Below are 13,643 nucleotides of genomic sequence, written 5' to 3'. Positions count from 1 at the left end.
GCTATAGAGCATTTTCATTCACGTGACTACCGGCCATATTGGTTTACTAGAACAAAAGAAAGTATTTACATAAAAATAGAGTTCAATTCCCAGAGGTTTAGTTTGGGAAACCAACATGGCCGCCATTTCTTTGTTTTGGGACACCAACATGGCCGCCGTGACGTTATGTGAAAACGCTCTATAATTGAATTCACTTGCGATATACGAATCTCAACTCGTGCGCACAGACTCATTTCCTGTCAGTATATTGGGCAATGGAGTAAAAAGGAAATTTCACAGACTTCTACCATCCCACAACACATTGCGAACTAAGAAGTTCGGATAAAAGAGATGTAGCCGCAAGTGAGTCTGCGCAATGGATCTCGTGATCCTCTGATGTTTCTAACATGAACAACACAAACACGTGTAATTTCTTTAAGGGCGGAATTTATTTTTGATAAATCGCAGGAACCACTACTAGTGTACAAATCTGACCAAAATGCCAGAGTGAGCTCGTTATTTAAAACTACGAACAACGTAAACGCATAGAAATGCCAAGCCTTCATTAATGAATTTCACACGCAGCCCTGCAAACTTACTGTGATGAATGTAAGATGCTGAGCAGTTAAATGTTTAGTCCTCTCGGATGCTCTGTGTATCTGTGGTAGTATAAAAAGGCAATGCTCAAATATATCCTGTACAGCCATGGTGAGCCAAAAGAAAATAGCGCAAGCGATTTAAGCCCTAACAGTGATCAGCATCAAATTTCTCCCTGTGCTATCAATGGTAAATCAATCCGTGAGGTCATGAGAATTAAAGATATGATCACCCAACGTGAATTTTCTTGATATTTTAATAACTTCTCGTTTGCACTTTTCTAAGAAAAACTATGGGGACAAGATAGGAGAATTTGCTCTTTGACATTAGGGGTTAAAGGGTTAAAGGGGAAAGGTCACGGAATTTTGGGTGATCGTGTGCCTATTCGTAACTTCATTTATTGATGAAATTACGGCCACAAAAAAAAAAAAAAGGAAAGAGGATCTCTGAACATTATACACCACACTTTTATACAAACTGAGACAAACTTGCAAAAAGTCGTGCTGCTGTTTTTCTAGTTTACCAAATTCAATGTCTTTTAATCTTGTCTCCTTGTTTTCTTTTCGTTTTCTATAACTTTAAGCGGTCATTTTGCAGTTTCACTGATTCAATTCCATAAGCAGTTTTAATGTGTTAAAATTCCCAAACATTGCCTGACCTAGCCCTCGTAAGTCTGTAAAATATCATGGGGACAATTGCAATGAACTAACCTTTTGCCCTTTATGAATACTCCTGGCTGTTAACCTCGTGAAGCAAGAATTTATTGTACGAATTTTGTTTTGCAGTTCAGCGTTTTTGGTCCCTTGTGGGGTTTCAATTTTCATTTGCTTGCGAGTCCTTGGCACGGAAAGGGAAAAAAAAAACAACAACAAAAAAACAAAAACAAAAACAAAAACAACAAACAAAAAAAGTAAAGAAAAATCTGCTATTTCAATTAGAAAAACAAATCTAATATTCCAAAAAAACAAAAACAAAAAAAATTCCACTATTTATTTGTTAATAACAGCGTGAAGATTCCTTTGTTGGAAAGTTATAACAGAAAGTCTTCCCTTATCACCAGCAAATTTAGAAGAAAGTTGAACAAAGGTTTCAGAACTTCATGGGTTTCGACAGCTCTGTTGAACTTTCTCTTAAAATTTGTTGGTAATTGAAGAAAATTTTCATTTTTCACTTTTTCTTTAGGACACGTTTCTGGGGAAAAAATTAGCAGGGCACGTTTCTGAAGACGGACAGAAGGATATTTCATTGCATAATATATCCTTTTCAGCAACATCACTACGCAGCCAATCCAGAGTCACGCATTGCTTCAATGGAGATACGCCACGTGACAACCCTTATAACGCTACCGCTCACGAGTTGAAACTCAAGTTGAAAACGCGGTTGAAAGAGAATCAATCTTGTACACGAAATGTCCAAAATGAAGTGGTTCCAAATATTTTAGCCGGCTGTCATGGATCAGCGGTAGCTGATCGCTCAACGAAGTCTTCCACAAAGAAGATCGATTTTTCAGACGTTAATCGTGTTCAAAGAGACTCGATGTTTAAGTATGGCTTGGAGAAAGAAAATACGCGACAGGTATGGTGAGATCAGATCCCATGGTCATTTGGCACCGTAATCACCGCTCCACGTTGTCTTCCTGAAAGAAAGAGTGGAAATTAAGATATGACTAATCAAAGAAAACGGAAACAACAGAACCAAGAAACAAACAAGCTAAAAAATAAATTCAGTGAAACCTGTATTAAGCGGACCCTATTTTAAGTGAATATCTATAAACTTCAAATAGGCAAGTTTATGTATTTATACGAAGCCGGTCTTCTTCCTGATAGTTTCAATAATATGTTTTCACTGTCAAGCCATGTGCGTTCTTTTGAAACGAGAAATTAGGAGCTCTTTTATTTACCCCGTTGTAGGACAAATATAAAAAAGTTTTCTATCTGTTTCCACGGCCCAAAATTCTTTAATTCTCTTAGCTCTGATATTCAAAATGCAACAAGTATTGCCTCTTTCACTTCGAAACTGAGAGCATTCCTCTCAATGTAAACCTAACGTAAACCTATATTTTTCCCTTTGTTTTTGTTTGTTTGCATGTTTTTCACTTTTTCGATTTTCACTTCTTTTTAGTCTAATTATGCTTAAAGCATATAAGCAATTGAACTTAATGTCTTAGCTCTGTTCTATTTCTACTCCACCATTTATTCTGTCATTTTTCTTCTGTTAATCTGTTAAAAGAAACCCCCACTCTTGAAAAAATTAACTTTAAATTGTTGCAAATACAATCTAATTTCAAACTTCGTTGGAGAACACGGAAATAATATTTCTGTGTCGGATAGACCAGGATTTGAATATCGCCTATTTTCGATTTTAAATTTCCCGGGCGCCGCCATCCTGGATTTCATGACGTAATACGGTTGCTCCATTGTTTCACACAAAAGAACTTCTGCTTACTGACAATAGCGACAACCGTATGACGTCATTAAATCCAAAATGGCGGCGCCCGGGAAATTTAAAATCGAAAATAGGCGATAATCATATCACACTTGAATGTCACTTCTACTTTTTAAACTAAAATTTAGAATTTAGACACTTTTTCCGACAATTTACCGCGTCAATTTATTGTCGGAGTGGAGGTTCCCTTTAATATAAATATAATAGAGGTAGCCCATTACGCTGTCTTGTATTTCTTGTTATTGTCGCAAAAAATAAACTTGAACCTTGAAACCACAGCTTATTAAATGAATCTGTATTCAGCAAACTCCTCTATTAAGCGGACGCGGTCACTAAAATTAAGCCACTTTGTCACACGAAACCTGTATTAAGCGGACACTTAAAGCAGTTATAGAATGCATTTGGAAGATCATGGGATTATTGTCTACTTCCAATAGCGTGCTTTTACGACTTTTCGTGTACCGAATTTCGAACGAGGAAATATCAAGGGATTTATAAGAACCTATATTTACAGACCTGTCCCTTACCTCGTAAAACAATAGGCCATTTCCGAGTTGGTTTGAACCTCATTACGAAAGCGAGGCTAAGTGCAAAGCTCTTCATGTGAAAATGAGTTTTGTTTGCATATAAATTAAACTAATTTTTATGACCAAAACTATGTAACAAGCCTCGCTTTCGTAATGAGGTTCAAACCAAATCGGAAATGGCCTATTATAAGGAAATCTATTTATGTATCGCACTGTGACAAGGTCTATGGGTAAACATTTCTCCTTATGTGTCATACGCAACTACCTCTTCAAAATCATCTTTGATTTCATCCATGATATTCTCGCCCTCGTCGCTTGTCACCTCGTTTTCATCTTGTACAGCTGGTGCCTAGAAGAGTATAAGCAAAATCAGGAAAAACTGTCCAGGGAAAACCGTATAAAAAGCTACAAGATGTTATTTGCGACAGTATAAAAGAGGGATAAGAATGAACAACATAGACTTGTTGTCATTATTGTCAAAATAATAAAAAAAAAAAAAAACAGATAAATATTAAAACAATCTGATGATGGTATAGTCCGTGCCGAAAATACAACTTGTTTGCAACTTAGTTTTTTTTTGTCATTTGTTGTCTAAATATTTTAGAAAAATGAACATACTCGAAGTATTTTTTATTCTCTTTCTACAAAAATTAAAATATTTGTGTGCTCGTAACAAAATGTTGCACAATAACATTTTCACGAGTCGTCAGAGCGCGAAGCTATCGACGGAACTCAAACAACGACAGAAAGTACCAATCTATTTATTACAAACATAAGAGCAGAATCCCAACTGGCAGGAGGCTGACCTGCTGGCTATTTACAAGCGCGGTTGAGGAGTTGAACTCGGGGCTACCGAGAAACAACTTCGACAAGCGTGACTTGTTATAACATGTTTGTTCAATAAACACTTCACCGTTCATACGTACCTCTGGGGGTGAGACTGCCTCGCTTGACGCTGTATCAGTATATTTCAACAGCATTTGATTGTACTGCTGAAGAAATGAGTTATCAAGTTCCACTCCTTCGGCCACAAGTTGTTCGTGCACACTCCTAATAGCATCCGGGTTCTTTCGTGCATCTAACATGAAGAGTAGATTTGAATTGGTGAGAGAGTTTACTTAATGGCTACTTGAAAACGAGGGTTTGCTGATGCGGGACTGTTTAATAATGACCCCGAAGTCGCGTAAGGGATACACTGTCTGCTTCTCAAACATTAATAATTCATGAAGACAAAACAAGGGAAATGGGGTTTGCAAATGTAATCTTATACGCATTTCCGAGTTACTGTAAACCTCATTATAAAAACGAGGCTAAGTGCAAAGCTTTGCATAAGAAAATTAGTTTTGATTTGATTAAGATGAAAACTAAGCTATATCAAACACTCTTAAGAGTGTTTTTCATCCGATTTCCAAACACCTCGAAGATGGTTAAAAAACAAACAACAGAAAACAACACAAAAAACAAACAACGAAAACAAATAAACAAACAAACAAACAAACAACAACGACAACAACAACAACAACAACAACAACAAACAAACACCCGCAAAACCGGGTCCTAAAGTGGACTGCTGCTCATTGCAAAGGGTAGCTAAAAACAAGCGGGAGAAATTTTGAAAGAACGCGAAAAGCTGTCCTCTTTGACTCACCGTGTGCTCTGATAAGTGGTGTATACAAAGCTGTAGGGTTTATTTCATTTTCTTTGAAGAATTCTATAGCGTTCAACACAGCATCAACCTAAAGATAAGGTATTAAAATATCAGTCAACGCAAAGCTAAAATGGTGGTGTCACGCAAGTCGCCACAACCAGAAAACCAGAAAGGTCGCGTTGTGTGACGACAAAAATAAAAACGGCTACGTTACTTGCTCGCAAAATTGCACTTCTACCTGCCAGCAAATATTAGACTACAAACATTTGTTCTCTTGAAAGTCATGGAGGGAGAAGCAAATCGAGGAAAGCAGAAACTCGAGAGTCGCGACGCGTGGATTCCCACGCGAGGGCCCCACACGCTATTCTCAGTCTCTCTCGAATAAAGTGGGACAAATGAAGAAAGCCTTCACTTAAAAATTCAAAAGATCTGTTTTAACCACCAAATTGGGGCCATTTCCGAGAAGAAAATAAAGCGCTATTTTGAGGGCTAATTTGGCTCTTTTAAATAAGGACCAAAACAGCCTAAACTCAAGGGTTGGAAAATGCACCTAAGGGCTGAAATGAGTCCCAGAGAGCTGAACTTATTTTTAATAGCACTATTTCGTCCCAAATTGTGACCAAAATGTAGTTTTTGAGGGTTAATTTGACTCTCTTAAATAAGGGCCAAAAATAGGCGTTATTTTAAGGTCTGAAATGGGCTGAAATGTTCTTTGATAGCAACCAAATTGTGACCAAAATGGCCTCACAAGGGGGTGAATTAGCCCCTAGGTCACCAGGGCTGAATTGCCACTTTGGGGCTTGAACAGCTCTTTTGAGTTTACAGTGTATATACGACGTATTTATCGAGTTTTGAACGACACAACTTGTAAACAATCTAACTTAAATTAACGAAGACGCGTTCTCAAGTCTAAATAAACTTGAAACCATGATCTTCCAGATCCCAGTTGAATTCTTTATCACTGAGGCATGAAGGACTCGTTGTGTGGGGCCCACATAACAAGGGTTGTTCCTAGAAGGGATACTCCAAAATAACGCTGGACACCTTATAATGTTTACACAATGTAGTATTCTTTACTGCTGGTGATAGCCATGACGTAGGCAAGAACAGAAGCCGCCACTTGTTAGACAGAGAACTGATAGAATAGAGCTCCTTTTAGGCAGGGAATATCCGCTTTGGGGGTTTAGCACTGATTTACACCATTTTGGCCTGAGCACTGATTTTAAAACGGTTAGCTGTCATTTGTTGCCATAGCTAACTCTCTGAATAAGTTAAAAAATACCATTTTCACCAGCTAGCCCTCTTTGGTGTAATGGATATGGATAGGAAATATGAAGCAAAATGACCCGGGTTCGAGGCCTACACTAATTTGATTTGAAAAAAACTTCTTTTACCGTTTGAAATACGATTTCTGTTGTGTCAACATCATAAGGTGTCCACCCTGGCTTTGGAGTATGTGTTACAAATGTCAAGCTGACAAGCAAGTTTCAAATATGTCGTCAATGAAGTGCAAGAAATGAATAAATGATAAGTGAGTGAGTCACATGGCCTCGCCCCCCAGCAGGGAATCTAACCGGTACCTCGAAGGGCATGGATTGTCCTCCCGTTTAGAGGACTCAGAACTTTTTCTGAGTGTACTAAATTGAATAGACACTTTTCATTACCACTACTTGAATTTTGCACGTGCTTACAAGGCTAGTAAGGCGAATTTTCGTAAAAATAAAAGAGTAATTTAACCCCCCCCCCCCCCACTGTATTTCTCAATCCAAGGAGCACCAGAAACAGTGTCTGCAAATATTACCAACTCCCGTCCATCGTTAACGACTATGGCGCGTCCTTTTTTCCAAGAGCCACGAGGACATTGGAACCTACTGCCCAGCAATGTGGTGATGAATACCATTCTATGGGCATTTTTAAAAGACCGCCGCCCTTCCTGCAGTTACATCCTTGCAGGCTCCTGATCACCTACGCAGACTATAAGACCTGTTGCTGCGTATACACCTGAATTAGCTTAAGCTATTTCGTTTGAGTACTTTAAGACTTTACGGTCGCTGTTTACAAAAAAGGTCTATAGACTCGAGAACGCTGCTTCGCTAATTCATTTTTCCCAGTCGCCATTTCACCTTTTAAATGTAACTTAAAGTTTCAAGATGTGGTGTGAAATGTGGAACACCTTGTACCTAAAGTAGAGCATAACTTACCTCCCCTCTTCTTGCAGAGTTTTCCGCAAATAAAACAAATGAATGAACTTCCACTCGAATTTCGTGTTCCTAAGTGAAACGAAATAACAAAGGAGCTTAGTAGATGAGTTTTCCGTTAGAACTGAACGAGAGAAGTCCTTATGTAGAAAAATTGTCGTTGAGCAGATGGTTTGAGTGCAAGGCCCTGTAATCCACTGTTCCGAAAAAGATGTCGACTGGTAAAGTTACTCATAATTCTCAGCGTACGAAAACCCTTAAAACGCTCGTAAAAGTTCTGAAACCTTCAAACCTAGCATAGCTAATGTTGTTAGTACAGGGACGAATTTCGCAAAAAAATATGGCTTTCAACGTGCCTATTGGATGTGTTAGGTTCGCAGGGTTTTGAGGTAAAATGTACGGCCGCCATCTTTTCCCATAAGGCGAACTAAAAATGTCCATTTTGAAAAGGAAACGATCCAAACCTTATGCCTGTGTGTGGTCCAGTGATGCCGTTTTTTCATGTCTTTTCAAGTATGAAGTTAGGAGTTTTACGTTCTGAACTAGTAATAATCAAAGATTAGGGAGTGCGTTCAATGATCTCGATCCTAGGCTCTCTCTCCTTTGCTTCGTTGGCGATGTCATCTGCCCCTGCAAAGTCTGCGAGGGATGCCAGATACGCGTCCCAAGATCCATTCATTCGCTAATTGTCCCATACAATCTCGACTCCAATCTGCTTTAGGAGTGCGTTCTTTCTACGTCGAACGCAATAGTCCCTTCTCCAAAATGGCGGAAACAAATTTGAATGAGTTAAATTGAACTGAATTAAAAACTGATACCAGCACTGGAAAGAGCACCTTTACTTTAGTAACCTTGCAAGGTTTCAGCATATTAGGTGTTATATCAGCTAAGGAAATGTAGGATGAAATTTGACAAATTTACAGACGTTTGTATGACTGGGGTATACGTAAGTAAGTAAGTTTATTAACGTGACTAAACACTTAGCTAACCAGTTACTTTACAGGAATAGTCACAAAATAAAATACTAATAATAATAATAAAAGGAAAAAGTAATGAAAATGATAAATGAAAATACTGAAAAAGATGAGAAAGATACTATTTACAATGTTTCTAAGATTATTGAATATATAGTATAAAATTGTATAAAATGTTTTAAAATATATCAGCATTATCATACCCCCAGTTATACAAACGTCTGTAAATTTTTCATTTTTCAACTTACATTTTCTCAGCTGATATTACACCTGACATGCTGAAACTTTGCAGGGTTACTAAAGTAAAAGTGCTCTTTCTAGTGCTGGTATACGTTTTTAATTTAACTAATTTAAATTTTCGGCGGCCATTTTGGAGAAGGGTCTATTAAGCAACTATCGCGATTCTTCAAAGAGTGTATTGACCACTAAACAGCAGAACTCACCAGTTGCAGTTTCAGTGCGAGATCCTTCTTTCCAGCATGCAGACAACAGAATAACAGTCCACGCAGCAAGTTGTTCCATTTCATGCTATATGCTGTTCCTATTCTGTTGGTCACGATGTCTTCCAAAGCTAAAGAAAACGAGGACAATAGAGTACTGAAATGATGATGTCACAAAAACTAAATTTCCCAAATTATGGGATCTGTTGAGATATTTCGAAAGAGCATGATGAAAAATGCCTACTTGCCAAAAACCATCATCTTATTGCAATTTGGTGCTGAGATATTAGTATTGTGATGCTCTGACGACCCTATACAAATCCTTGTAAAATTAGAATGATTTGTATGGAGTCACTGGAGTATTAAAGTCCCCAAATCTCAGACACTAATCGCAATAAGATACTAGTTTTTGGCAAGAAGGCATTTTTCATCGTGCTCTTTGCCAACAACTTGATAAATCCCATAATTTCAAAAATTCAAATATTTGTGACATCAAACTTTATAGCAGTTACTTCGTGAGTAAGTAATCATTCAAATGAAGGGTTTTCAAGAGCAGTCCTTCCCGGTCCGAGTCGCAATAAGGCAGCGTAACGGAGCGATAAGGGCACCAGATTTGTAATTTCGCCGCAAAGTCATCTCTTAAAGAGACAGTGTCACTTTGACTAGCCGAAAAACATATTTGAATCCATGGAATCGCTAAAATACTGGTCCATTGTTAACAATATCCGTTCTTGTGCGCAGAAACTGGTATTAATTATGTTTAGCTGCGGATGGCTAGGATGGAAATGGATTGCAACTTGAAAAAAAAAATAAAAATAAAAAAATAAAATAAAATACATTGGCCAATTTTTTTAAGTTCTTCCTGTGTATTTTAGAGAAATCACTAAAAACTGATAATAGCTTGTTCTTCCCCTGAGAAATCTCAATATTTTCTCCCTAGCGTTCTAAGGACAATCTCATGTTAGAAAACAGGTTCTTTGTCAAATATTTCAGCAGTTTCTACCAAAATACAGCAAAATCGCCGCGACAGTGTCCCTTTAAGAGATAACAGGGAGCTTTAGTAATGACGACAGCGAAAACGTCACTATTAAAACGAATTCGCGTTTTCTCAAACGTCGTCGCGATTATTCCAACTCGCTTTAAATGTCAAATGTTGGCGAAATGTTCTGGAGTTGAATTCTTGGAGACCGTACCCGAGTTTAGAAAGAGAAAGAAAAATTCGTCGTCGGGTATTTACGTCCTCCATAAAACGTCCCATCAGGAAATTTCACGTGCTAGTCGCGCAGTGACGGCAAAGAAATTTACCAACAAGTGTAATGCACGTGCAGAGTTATTGTTTTGGTAATTAAGCCTATTATTATTTTTTTTTTGACTTTCTTGTTGCCGTCGCCGTCGCCGTTGCTAAAGCTCCATAACGTGTTAGTAGTTCAACGTACCACTCTCAAAGTGATCCAACTTGCCCGTTCTCGCCATGGAGTTCAACAAGAGAAGACATGTCGCATCGGATAAAAATTGGCCAAGCTCTTTGGATTCTTGAAACAATTTTAACGCCTCATCAATGTCGTCCCTGATAAGAAATAAATATGAATCATTTAAAATAAAACTAAAAATTAAAATAAGTTAAGGACGGTGCCTACTTTTGCTACTGCGCATACATTCTGCGCATCTTGCGATGGTCCTTCAAAGACGGATTTCTTAACGGTGGTGCCTGCTAAAACGGAGATATTTCTGCGCAGTTTGTAACTACGGTGGAAAAGCAGATCTTAGCAAGGGTTATTGGAATCTGAAAAGAAAATTAGAGCTAACCATGCATTTTTCAGAGATAATTAAGCTTCAATTTGGGAAAAAATTTCATACATTGTTTTGTATTTTGGCGCTTTTTTAAATTATTGTTTCTTAATTGTCTCTAAAAAATACGTGGTTACCCCCAATTTTCTTTTTGGATTTCACTAGCCCTTGCTAAGGTCTGCTTTTCCCGCGTAGTCATGAAGCGCGAAAAAATACTCCGGTATTAGTAGGCACCGTCCTTAAGAAGACACTGTCTTGCTTTCATCATCCAGTACTTCTACAAATCATAAAAGGAAAATACTTTGCTTGTGGTTGCTACTAGAAAATCTTTTGAGCAGATCTTGCCACCATATTTACACGTTCAGTTCGAGTCCTCAAAATGATGAGTACTTTTCAGTTCAAACTGCCCGTAAGCCTAAACATAGCTGCCATAATATATCGGCCATTGAGCTAGGGGACATTTGGGTTCATACATGAGCTGTTAGTAGCTGCTGTTGATAATAGCTAGCAGTAGCTGTTGCACTGCAAGGCTTAAGACTGCAGCTCTACCTGTACTTGAGACAACAGACCTAGCAATGGACATGGCTAAGGAAGTCAGGATTTTTTTTTTGTCGGCCACGCCAACTTAAGTGTTAAAATGAATCGGCTTGGCTCTGACTGACATTGTGCGCTAGACTGCAAAACAGTCGGTATTTTTTAACGATGAACGTTGTCGCAACGCGCGGCCGTTGAACTGTAAAGGGAATGTTTTGAGCAACGAAAAAAATGGATAGTGAGACACTGGAGCGGACGCTTTGCGCCTCGCGAGTTCGCGTCTCGCGAGTTCACGTCTCGCGAGTTCATGTGTCGTTAGTTCTTGTCTCGTTAGTTCGTGCTTTCCAAGTTCGCACCTCGCGAGTTCACGTCTCGTTTGTTCTCCTCTCGCGAATTTGCACCTCCCGAGTTCACGTCTGCCGCCATGAATTTCAACAGGGAAAAAGAAGACGATTGTTTTGCAGTCTAGTTGTGCGCAAAACCCCTCACCAGTATTTGTTCTAGATACTTGCACTCACTTGAGCAGGTAAGTCCTCACGACATTCGAATAAGAAAACTGGTTTGGTTCCACGTCATTTTTCTTCATCTCTTCAAACACTTTCCACTGCGAGTCAATATCATCTGCAAATTTAAGAACCGCAAAATCAATTTGATTTCTAGAACTTGTAGCGCCTACAAAATACTTGAGATACTTGCTTTTTGACGGACATCAGAGAGAATGCGTTTCGGCGTAAGGCGTAACATATATAGATGAGCTGGGCAGCTTAAATGAATGTAAATATATAAAACATATTTTGAACTGCGGATGAAAGATCAAATAGAAGAAAGATCCTCGCAGTTACTACGCAACTTAAGCAGTTGCGAAGAGAAAGCCTGAAAGCCTTTCTTCTATTTCATCTTTCATCCGCAGTTCAAAATATATGTTTCATATATCTACATTCATTTGTTTACCGTGAGGTAGGTATACCATTAAACTAAGACTAGTAATAATCAAAGATGACGGAGTGCGTTCGATGATCTCGATCCCAGGCTCTCTCTCCTTTGAAAGTTGGTGATGATGACATCCGCCCCTGCAAAATCTGCGGGGGGATGCTAGATACGCGTCCCAAGAACCACGGCAATCAGCGTTGGTTGTCCCATACAATCTCTATTCCAATCTGTATAAGGAGTGCGTCCTTTCTACGTCTAACGCAATTATTTTGCAGCTCTTAGTACATACATGTTGTTCACCAGCCTTGAAATACGAGGATCTACGAATAAAGCCGACTGAGATCTCGTCAACCTGTCGTGATGAACTCGACCCAACTTCGAGTAAATTCTGCAATTCCGAAAGCTTCCGATTTACGGACTTACGTAAAACACGGTAGCATAGTGGCTACCGCCTTCCCAGAAGGCAGTAGCCACAAAAACTGTGGGTTGTCTGTGGGTGTGCAGGGCACCTTTTCTCGGCCTTCCTCGCGCCATGGAGGTGAGCTGTTAGATCGTAAAAAGGGGCTGCCCCGTCACCTAGGTGGTTGCCAAACTCTACTCCAGTCTAGTAAAGCCTGTGGCCTGAGCCGCCAGTGTGTAGGTACCAGCGTACACAGATCTGCCGCTTCGTCGCATGCCCGTCGTCACAGGATGACAAAAAAAGGGAACTTAAGCAACGACCACGGCGACGGCAACGACAACGCCGCAAAACAATAAGTTTAATGAGCAAAAACAATCGCTCTGCACGTGCGTTTTACATTTTGGTACATTTCTTCGCCGTCCTCTGCAAAACAACGACGTGAAATGACCACATTCAAGGTTTTGTGGAGAACGTGAACGCACGACGGTCAATTTTTTTTATTTTCTTTCTTAACTTACACGCCACTCCTATCTGGTTCCTGGATAGTTCGCCATTTTTGCAAAAATTGAGCGAGTTGAAATAATCGCGAAGTAGCACAAATGAAATAAAGATATTGTGACATTTTCGTTGCCGCCGTCGTTGCTTAAGCTCCCTACTTCCCAAAGTGACTTGCGCGGTGACTTAAGGAAAAAGTATACCACTATAAGTATGGCTTGAAGCAAAATATACACATAAAGAAACAAACAAACAAAAAATATTATTTTTACAATAAAAAGCGCGACTTACTATGGAAACCATAAACATGAAGCAGATTATTGTAAATTATTGTTGGCATGACGCGACCGCCCATTTCATTCTTTAGCTCCTCATAAGTCTCTCTTGTTTCTGTATTAAAAAAAAAAATAAAAATAAAAATAAAAATAAACAAAATAAAATAAAAAAAGAACGTGATACACACTAACAAAGGCGCTCTTTCTTTTAAACTATACGTTCGCTAGCGTAAACTTTTGCCCCTTAAATCAAATCCGTTTTTTCAGTCTAATTGGATAAATTGCACTCACGTTATTTGAACATTAATGATATTTTAGTGCCTGAAAAATTGCTTTGAGTTTCGTAGTGAGTTTCTTGGTCTGGACGGAGCCACGCATGAACAACATCGGACTCAAAATCTCTTCAACCTGTA

General features: G+C 38.9%; 1 protein-coding gene across 1 annotated transcript in view; it reads right to left on the bottom strand.

Moving 5' to 3' along the window:
- Positions 1-409: 409 nt before the first annotated feature.
- LOC146480979 (leucine-rich PPR motif-containing protein, mitochondrial-like) overlaps positions 410-13,643 on the bottom strand; it is a 54,201-nt gene continuing 40,967 nt past the window's right edge. Inside the window, exons 28-36 of the mRNA XM_085108666.1 lie at positions 13,247-13,345; positions 11,649-11,751; positions 10,245-10,375; positions 8,812-8,939; positions 7,398-7,466; positions 5,197-5,284; positions 4,475-4,626; positions 3,814-3,897; positions 410-2,212 (exon numbers count right to left, since the gene is read on the bottom strand). Coding sequence (XP_084964792.1) covers positions 2,192-2,212; positions 3,814-3,897; positions 4,475-4,626; positions 5,197-5,284; positions 7,398-7,466; positions 8,812-8,939; positions 10,245-10,375; positions 11,649-11,751; positions 13,247-13,345 — 875 coding nt within the window. The 3' untranslated portion in view covers positions 410-2,191. The remainder of the gene's footprint in view (positions 2,213-3,813; positions 3,898-4,474; positions 4,627-5,196; positions 5,285-7,397; positions 7,467-8,811; positions 8,940-10,244; positions 10,376-11,648; positions 11,752-13,246; positions 13,346-13,643) is intronic.

Source organism: Pavona decussata, unplaced genomic scaffold, assembly GCF_977016875.1.
Source record: "Pavona decussata unplaced genomic scaffold, jaPavDecu1.1 SCAFFOLD_51, whole genome shotgun sequence".
Taxonomy (NCBI): Eukaryota; Metazoa; Cnidaria; class Anthozoa; order Scleractinia; family Agariciidae; genus Pavona; species Pavona decussata.
Note: the sequence above shows the minus strand (reverse complement) of the source record. Positions and strands in the feature narration are given on the sequence as shown.